This window comes from Musca vetustissima, unplaced genomic scaffold (assembly GCF_032173495.1).
Source record: "Musca vetustissima isolate MV318-11 ecotype Yass unplaced genomic scaffold, APGP_CSIRO_Mvet_v1 utg51637, whole genome shotgun sequence".
Classification (NCBI taxonomy): Eukaryota; Metazoa; Arthropoda; class Insecta; order Diptera; family Muscidae; genus Musca; species Musca vetustissima.
This window is the reverse complement of record NW_026885053.1, coordinates 1-10,260: the sequence shown is the minus strand read 5'-3', so window position 1 is coordinate 10,260 and position 10,260 is coordinate 1. Positions and strand designations below refer to the sequence as shown.

The 10,260-nt window shown below is 32.4% G+C and overlaps 1 protein-coding gene across 1 annotated transcript; it reads left to right on the top strand.

The window, feature by feature from the left end:
- Positions 1-8,780: 8,780 nt before the first annotated feature.
- On the top strand, positions 8,781-9,773 carry LOC133332133 (uncharacterized). The gene is made up of 2 exons (XM_061540511.1): positions 8,781-8,986; positions 9,051-9,773. Exons 1-2 carry the CDS (start codon positions 8,828-8,830, stop codon positions 9,771-9,773), a joined length of 882 nt encoding a protein of 293 aa, XP_061396495.1. The 5' UTR covers positions 8,781-8,827.
- Positions 9,774-10,260: the final 487 nt, after the last annotated feature.

Sequence of the window (10,260 nt, the reverse complement as noted above, 5' to 3'; positions counted from 1 at the left end):
TCCGACCCTTAATTATGAAGTAATTACTTAGTTCCCCATACAAAATTGCCTGAGCGAACGCCGACTTTTGTACGTTGTTCAATTCTAATCTCTCTCTGAATCACCAAGAGTTTTGTCCCATCTCTAACAATTGAGAGAATTTATCGAAATTAATTTTGACAGCATGAAAAAAATTTTAAAATTTTCAAACTTTTTCAGTAAAATTGAAAATAATGAATGAAAAGTAACCAAAATTCTAGTTTTTATATATTTGCAGAAGGATGTAAATTTTGTTGTCTACATAATGCAATATGCATTTCTTTCCCTTTGGTTCAAATTAGCGTACAAAACGAGAAACAAAAGTGGGGAAACCCAAACAAAAATTCTTCAATTTTTTAAATGTGACATTTGAGTTGAGAAAATATAAAAATGTATTGAAAACAACAATATTTTCAAAAAAAAAAAATGGAAAACATGAATTAAAAGTAAAGAGAGAGGGCAAGGTATATTTAGAAGGTAACCTTATCAAGGCAGCTGATGGTAACATTATATGTCATAGCAATTTGTTGTTGTTTGTCCCAATTTATATTAGGCGAGTTTAATTGCGGCAAGTCTTTGTTTGAAGGAGAGAGGGGCAAGGGGAATAGAACTTGAAAAAAATTGCTCGTACCGACAATTTTCTGGCAATTCGTTTTGTGAATTTTGTTTGTAGTATCAGTAATTTAAAATACCAATCCAGAACATTGTCAAAAAAAAAAAAAAATATTTTTGAAATCGAATTGCCTTGTATAGAGGAATGAAGCAAGTTCAAAAGAGAACGATAACTAATATAAATCAGAATTTTTTTTCACACCCTATTTTAAATGAAAATTGTAAATACTTTTGGATATAAAGAACAAAAAGACAGAAAATACAAGGCATAGCGGAAGGCCTTGGAATCGAAAAGAAGATTTGGTACGATGGCCCTTTTTTCTCCTTTGTATAATATTGCTTTTCAAATTTCATGAGAGGGCATACAAACACTACGGAAAAAATAGTCCAAATCTTGTTATATCTCCATACATACGATTACATTTAAGGCGTACTTTTGATGTATCTTTTAAATTTGATGTATCTTTTAAAATTGTTCAAAAAGTAAACAAATATTTTTCAAAATACTTAATTCTGATTGGTTGAATTTAATTTGCTTCGAGTTTTGTATGTCATGGGGAAATTAGCTCTGTCTGTTAACACGATATTTTGTAACAATTGTTACCATATGTTACTAAATGTTGTCTTTTTACACAAAAATCCAGTAAAAGAGAGTCAAGTGAGAGAGCAAGTTTGACAGTTGAACAACAACAAAGTTGATGGAGTTTACTGAAAGAATTTTATTCAGTAAGATTTTGCAACTCAGCCATTTTCTGATCAGCTGTTTTCTGACCAAACACAAAAATTATTTAAAACCTTTTTTTTATTTTGCAAAGTTCAATTTGAAGTTAATTACAGAAAATGGAAGAAAATTCGTAAGTAATGCAAAGTTTCATTAAATTAGAAACTAATTCCTTATATATTTTTAGGCAAGTTCCAGATAGAGAGCAATGTATTGATGCAGGGACCTTAAATGTTCCCGGGAACATACCAGATCAATTTTTCTTTTATTATTCATTTTATATTTAATATTAAATGCAATACAAATAATTGTGTTCGTCCTTTGATTGTTGTGTATTTTGGCGCAAATCAAATGTTTTCTTGAATCAGCTGTTTATTTGCTAAATCTTACTAAATGTTGTCTGTTTACTTTTTTCAGTATTATCGAAAATAGAGTAAGAAAGGCTTACTCTCTGAACTAGAACTTACTGACTAAATGTTACTGGAAAAGTAACCAGACACACCTATTAATATTATTCGCTTTGTTAACAATTTTGGCATATCATGTTCCCATTTCGCCGATGCGGCTTCCTTATATATCTACCTTGAGATAGGGGTTGATATTATAGCACTGTTCACCAAACAGGCGCTCACGGGCGGTTTGGGAGAGTACCAATACAATCACAGTTCTGTGTTCGAACTCAACATTATTCTCGACATCGAACATGTCGTATGCTTGGTAATGCATTAACATATACGATCTGTACTGAGAGAGCGAAAATTACTCTCCCAACGGATCTATGCGTGTGTCCAACACAATCATAGCAGTTTGCATATGTGTTGTTGGCTAAGCCTGATCTAAATAGAAAAAATAATTCTCTTTCTCCTGACTATAATACAGGCTTAGCCAACAACACATATGCAAACTGCTATGATTGTGTTGGACACACGCATAGATCCGTTGGGAGAGTAATTTTTGCTCTCTCAGTACAGATCGTATATGTTAATGCATTACCTAGCATGTTCCCGGGAACATACCAGATCAATTTTTCTTTTATTATTCATTTTATATTTAATATTAAATGCAATACAAATAATTGTGTTCGTCCTTTGATTGTTGTTTATTTTGGCGCAAATCAAATGTTTTCTTGAATCAGCTGTTTATTTGCTAAATCTTACTAAATGTTGTCTGTTTACTTTTTTCAGTATTATCGAAAAGAGAGTATGAAAGGCTTACTCTCTGAACTAGAACTTACTGAATAAAATGTTACTGGAAAAGTAACCAGACACACCTATTATTATTATTCGCCTTGTTAACAATTTTGGCATATCATGTTCCCATTTCGCCGATGCGGCTTCCTTATATATCTACCTTGAGATAGGGGTTGATATTATAGCACTGTTCACCAAACAGGCGCTCACGGGCGGTTTGGGAGAGTACCAATACAATCACAGTTCTGTGTTCGAACTCAACATTATTCTCGACATCGAACATGTCGTATGCTTGGTAATGCATTAACATATACGATCTGTACTGAGAGAGCGAAAATTACTCTCCCAACGGATCTATGCGTGTGTCCAACACAATCATAGCAGTTTGCATATGTGTTGTTGGCTAAGCCCCCTGTAGGAAATGTCTACAGTAAATCAGTATTGACTTACTATTGGCATTGTCACCAATACTGTTGACCGACTATACCCAACACAATGCATTTTACTATTGACATTTAACATGTGCTTGTCATTGGAAATGAACTAGTGACTTGGTCAGTAGTAAGTCAGTAGTTTTTAGATATAGACACAGCGTCGCATATGTGGACACGGTCAGTAGTAAGTCAATAGTTTGTATATATAGGCAAAAGGTCACATATGTCACTTGTAAATTTTTTATAATTTCTTTTGCTCAAAAATTTTTTCACCAATTAATTAATTAATTTAATTATTACCATTAATAACTTTAAACTCGCGTTTTTAATAAAATATCTGTCTATTGCCGCCAACATATTTATAATTAAAGAAAAAAAGAAGAAGCATAACCATGCTCAGTTGGTTGTTAACATAACAAATGCTTCTTCTTATTACATGATATGTAGACAAGTTGTAGAAAATATGGAGACATGTCGCCACAATAGTAGACAAAGGCGATACAACACCCCACATTTCCTTCAGGGCCTGATCTAAATAGAAAAAATAATTCTCTTTCTCCTGACTATAATACAGGCTTAGCCAACAACACATATGCAAACTGCTATGATTGTGTTGGATTGTGTTGGCAAACTGCTATGATTGTCTATCTGGAACTTGCCTAAAAATATATAAGGAATTAGTTTCTAATTTAATGAAACTTTGCATTACTTACGAATTTTCTTCCATTTTCTGTAATTAACTTCAAATTGAACTTTGCAAAATAAAAAAAAGGTTTTAAATAATGTTTGTGTTTGGTCAGAAAACAGCTGATCAGAAAATGGCTGAGTTGCAAAATCTTACTGAATAAAATTCTTTCAGTAAACTCCATCAACTTTGTTGTTGTTCAACTGTCAAACTTGCTCTCTCACTTGACTCTCTTTTACTGGATTTTTGTGTAAAAAGACAACATTTAGTAACATAAGGTAACAATTGTTACAAAATATCGTGTTAACAGACAGAGCCAATTTCGCCATGACATACAAAACTCGAAGCAAAATAATTTCAACCAATCAGAATGAAGTATTTTGAAAAATATTTGTTTACTTTTTGAACAATTTTAAAAGATACATCAAATTTAAAAGATACATCAAAAGTACGCCTTAAATGTAATCGTATGTATGGAGATATAACAAGATTTGGACTATTTTTTCCGTAGTGTTTGTATGCCCTTCCATGAAATTTGAAAACCAATATTATACAAAGGAGAAAAAAAGGGCCATCGAACCAAATCTTCTTTTCGATTCCAAGGCCTTCCGCTATGCCTTTTATTTTCTATCTTTTTGTTCTTTATATCCAAAAGTATTTACAATTTTCATTTAAAATAGGGTTTGAAAAAAAAATCCTGATTTATATTAGGCGAGTTTACTTGCGGCAACTTTTATCGTTCTCTTTTGAACTAGCTTCATTCCTCTATACAAGGCAATTCGATTTCAAAAATATTTTTTTTTTGACAATGTTCTGGATTGGTATTTTAAATTACTGATACTACAAACAAAATTCACAAAACGAATTGCCAGAAAATTGTCGGTACGAGCAATTTTGTTCAAGTTCTATTCCCCTTGCCCCTCTCTCCTTCAAACAAAGACTTGCCGCAATTAAACTCGTCTAATATAAATTGGGACAAACAACAACAAATTGCTATGACATATAATGTTACCATCAGCTGCCTTGATAAGGTTACCTTCTAAATATTGAAAATATTGTTGTTTTCAATACATTTTAATATTTTCTCAACTCAAATGTCACATTTAAAAAATTGAAGAATTTTTGTTTGGGTTTCCCCACTTTTGTGTTTTGTACGCTAATTTGAACCAAGGGGAAAGAAATGCATATTGCATTATGTAGACAACAAAATTTACATCCTTCTGCAAATATATAAAAACTAGAATTTTGGTTACTTTTCATTCATCATTTTCAATTTTACTGAAAATGTTTGAAAATTTTTTCATGCTGTCAAAATTAATTTATTTTCGATAAATTCTCTCAATTGTTAGAGATGGGACGAAACTCTTGGTGATTCAGAGAGTGATTCGAATTGAACAACGTACAAAAGTCGGTGTTCGCTCAGACAATTTTGTATGGGGAACTAAGTAATTACTTCATAATTAAGGGTCGGACAACGAATGAGAGAGCGAACAACGCTCGTCTGTACATGACATTAAATACATGTATTTAACTTTTGAGGTGAATAAATTCGTACGCATACGTATGAATTTAGGTACGACCCTTATAACTGAAAAAATCATTTGTCCTTATGGTACAATTATAAAAGGTAACAGCAAATCCCAGCTGATTTGATTCCAACGTAAAACTAGCGTCAATATGAATTTGACAAATTATGTTTTTAAAAATCACCCAACAGGAAAATTGGGAACGCATACAATTTGAAATTGTTCTTTATTAAATATGCTCCCGTATTGAATTTACTCAATCTGCCTGCTGGGAAAGTTTCAGGAAGCAAATCTTTCTTCAAGGAATAACTCGCTATTCCCGGCATTTTCATATGTGTTACACATATATGTGGCAATGGCTCAATTATAGGAAAGATGTGGAAGCGATAGAAATATAACTTTGAAAGATTTTCATTCATGTTTTTCAATTTTTATTTTGAGGATTCGAAAATATTTCATTTTCAAAATAAAAATAATTTGATGATAATTTGTTTGTTTGTTTGTTTACATTTTTCTGTCAAATGAGTTGACACTAGTAGAACTTACAACAACAAATTTCCATGTGGTTGTTGTATCGTTTTTTGTACAACAACACTTGCTGTTACCTTCTATTATTATACCATGATTTGTCCTGTTCCTGAATATAAATTTTAAAAACGGGAACAAACCAATTATTTTCAATAGTTGCTGCACGCAAAAACAACAAAAATAATAATTACATGCTTCTCGTTTTGAGGGGTTCACAAATCCTATGAATCTTCAGAACAATGTGTAGCGTTAGAAAAAATGTATTTTTTTAATTTGTTGAAAATATGCCAATCGACATACATAAAATGTTATGGTTCCCTTAATACATCAAAGTGCAATATTTCACGAGAGGTGGATGGATTAATAATAAGATGCGAATTATCCATATTTGTGCCAAAAAATTTTATAAAATATTAAAATTAGAAATAATTTTTATATACTATTGGAAAATATAATTTTTTGAAGATCAGCTGTGATTTCAAATAATTTTTTTCCTTAAAATTTTAACATTCGCAACAAAAGTTCCTGAGTATATGTTTGTGAAAAAATAAAGGAACACGTCAATTAATATTTCTCATGTTTGGCAACAGTACAAATCATTATGCAGTAATAATATGATGTATCACAACAACAAACTTTGGTTTTGTCTCGACCATCTGTCAAATTCTTCCGTATAATATTTCACATGGCTGGCAACATTGCACATCGAATTCAAGTAGGAATTACGCACTTTGACAGTTAATCGAGACATCAGCTGCGCTAAATGGAATACCTATTTATTGTGCCATGGTACAAGTCGTATACAAATTGAAACTATGTATTCTGGACTATTTATTGTGACACGTATAGAATTCCGTATAATATAGTTCCGTTCCACAACCTAAAAATAATCTACAAATTTTAAAAGTTTTGCAACTTTTTATTCGTAAACCGTTTCTTAACCCGTAAAACTGGTACAACATTGAACCAAACAACTTTTTCTCGTAAAATTTGTCCGAGTAAAAATGGTAAACAGTATTTGATGTATTGCCATCTAATTTTGGCATATTTACTAAATTTGCGTTCCCAAACAAAAACACATTTGAAAGAACGATGTTTTCATTTAAATTTTGAAAGCTGAATGTTGTCAAAAGTTAATTTATGAAAAAATGGAATCATATGACTACATGAGACTGCCGTGTATAATTATTGGTCTATTCCCGTACTGCAAGAACCTGCTAGTTTTTACTATTTTTTCTGATATCATAAAGAAAAAGTTGTTATCGTACTAAAAAACAGTACATTCTTGCAGTATGTCATGGGTCTTTTCCTTTGTACTGCAAGAATCTATTACTTTTTACTACGATAACGAACTTTCGTTTACGATATCGAAGAAAATTGTAAAGGGCCCCATACACTATAATTCATGCCGTCATGCCGATGAACCCCTTTTTGTATATGTGAGATTGACTAGTGTATGGTAAACTCTTCAATCACTATTCCAAAAAATCGATTTTTGTCCCAAAAATTGCATTTTGAGTCGTAAATTCAGTTGTTTTTTATTCCGTCACAATTTTATTATTTTTGTACACAAAATTATTTACTGACAACTTTCAAAATGAATATTATTCACCAGATAGGGGATCATTTTCAAAATCAAAACTATTTTGATTTTCTTCATGCATTGTGTGTGTCACACATACATAAATAAACTTTCAAAAAATAACTCATACTATGATAAATGCTGTACGGCATGATGTATAGTGTATGGGGCCCCTAAAAATCTAGTAGTTTCATGCAGTACGGGAAGAGGGAAATTAACTGTCATACAAAACTGATAGTGTGTACTCTCCCAAATAATAACTTTTTACAAACTTCGCAATATGTTATCATTTCCAGGTTATTTCCCTGTGGTGTCATCGGACACAATCGATAAATTTGCTATCTATTTCAATTATCGAAAATATCGATTGGATATTGACGACCGACTCAGTTACTGCTATCATTTAATAGTGAAAATCAAGAAACCTATGGATATATAGTAAAAAATATTTTAACGCACATTAAGAGTCATGAAAATATTTAAGTTTATTATAAACGCTAATGAGTGAAATGGACGGGCACTTGGTACAAATTTCGAAGCATCAGTCAAATATGACGGCATCAGATTTTATTCTACTTTGAATCCGCGACGAAAAAGTACGGCAATTTTTTTCTTTTTAGTTTATATATGTACACAAAATTTACGCTTGTACAATACCGTATACCTATGTACACTCCACGTATATATAAATACATATATATATTTACTATATATACCTATGTACACACAGTTATACACTTATACATATATTGGCGAACGATAACAATGCGTAGCATCATCTTAATGGGCGTGATTTGTTGTAGAATCCTGTCGGCTGTCGGTCGGTCGGTGTAGCACTTTTTAATTTAACCCTTACAGACAGTTCACGTGTCTCGAAAATATCAGGGAATATAATAAAAAGAAAAAAATTCAAAAAGACCACAAGTATATTCTGATTTGAGGCAATAAAGTCGAATTGTGTTCATTCATTTTATGTATAAACACATACGTGTATGTACCTGACCACGAGTGTTTACATTTTTGATTCTGATCGTTGGTTGGTGTTAGTGGGTGCTATCTTTTGCGAGATGAGCGAATAAAAAAACTAGTGTATTCTCTTTTGGAGGCCGGGAGCGAGCAACTCAAGTATCCCGGAATGAAAAATGTTTTATTTAATTTTTTTTGGATGTAAAGGCAAACATATATACATATGTATAACTACAAAAATGAGAATTTGTTGTTTAAAACGCCTTAAGAACTAGTTGAAATTGTAAACCGGTAAACGCAAAAAAACTGACTTTCACAGTTGATAAATAGTCAAATATATTTCTAATTTTTATAGTATTTGTATGTAATATGAGTAATGTTTAATCATTAAATAAAAAGAAATTAGATATCGTAACGCAGAGTAATAGGTATTTTTTTCCCATAGACCAGTGGTGAATGCGAACGACTAATAATGGATTCTACAGTAAAAAGTAAAGATAATACTAATAACGCATCGGCAACAGTTTCTGTTATAGCTGGAATTTGCAGCAGCGACAGTTTTTCAATGTTTCCACCACATCACCATGATTTGACCAGTACTAACAGCATTGAATTGAACGCTGCGGCCTCTCTCAGCGATGATTCTGGCGTGCCCCTCACTACCAACAGTTCTATATCTAGCGGTGATTCCTACCGGCTGGGTCTATGCAAGTTCGACATTGAGGTACTGAGGGTGGCTTTTTTATATCACACAACACAGCTTATAACATGTTGTTCCCTCTTTGTAGATTGTTGAAAGTGATGGAGAGGTGTCCCAGTTTGATTCGCTGGATAATTGCTCAGAAGGTGGAATGAGTGCCGAAAACTTTAACACTCTGAAGAAGGGACCGTTGGCTCCCATTGATCCTCCGCCCGAATTTCAAGACTCGCCGCAAACAACGCTGGTACGGTCAATGACAAAGAATCCTGTAACTAGTTTAAGACGTTGGACTTCTTCACAATCATCATTCGAACATTTGAAAGACCACAGTAGCGCCGATACAACCAACTTGAGTATAGTCACGATTGGAAACGTTAATGTTTGCGATGAAAACACTTTGATCAGCGCTAACTATATGTTGAGTGATGAAATACCAGAAAAGGAAATTTACAATATGAACAAACATCTATACTCAAGCGATTCCATACTAAATTCTCACATGGACAATATATATGATGAACCAAACAACATGTTGAGCTCTTCGCTGGGCAACAGTGTTGATATATTAGATTCCGATTCACCATCACAGTCCATTCCACCTCCCCCGCCGCCTGTTTCGATTGTTAAAATAAAGCAAACATTATGTCCTTACTTTCAAGATCACACACGTTATTTTAAAGCCATACCGTCTGAACAGGACAATATTACATCTGCAGTACAGCGATTTAATGTTTCAGGGCTATCTGAAATAAATGATTATGATCTCTACTATGGTATTAAACGTAATGGATGTCAACAGTACGATTTTTAATATTGCAGAAAAAATATTAACTTACAATAACAAATTTCCATGTGGTTGTTGTATCATTTTTTGTACAACAACACTTGCTGTTACCTTATTATTATACCATGGATATCATGAAAGAAAACATTTTTATCGCAATAAAATATAGCGCAGTACAAAGTATACAATGAAAGGAAAAGATATATTTTTTAAACGAATTTGTAAAAAAAATAACTCCGGCGAAAATAGGGAACATTTTGATGGAATTTTTTTCTGCACAATAAAAATTAGGAATAAAATTAAAAACAAAGTAAAAAATAGAGCGGAGCGTCACCTTTGGTTTAGTCCACTGTCTACAAAATTATTCATGTTAGCATTAATTTTAACGCCTACTATGAAAACATGACCGTTATTTCAAAATGCTCATAATAATTGGGAGAAATATTTCGATAAATAAAGGGGATCGATCGTCCATTCCAACGTTGAGGACAATGCAAAATCACTCATTGTTGAT

Coding starts and splice junctions, on each gene's coding strand:
- LOC133332133 (XM_061540511.1), top strand. CDS start 8,828: ATGTTTCCACCACATCACCATGATTTGACCAGTACTAACAGCATTGAA. Junction 8,987..9,050: donor TATGCAAGTTCGACATTGAG/GTACTGAGGGTG, acceptor CCCTCTTTGTAG/ATTGTTGAAAGTGATGGAGA.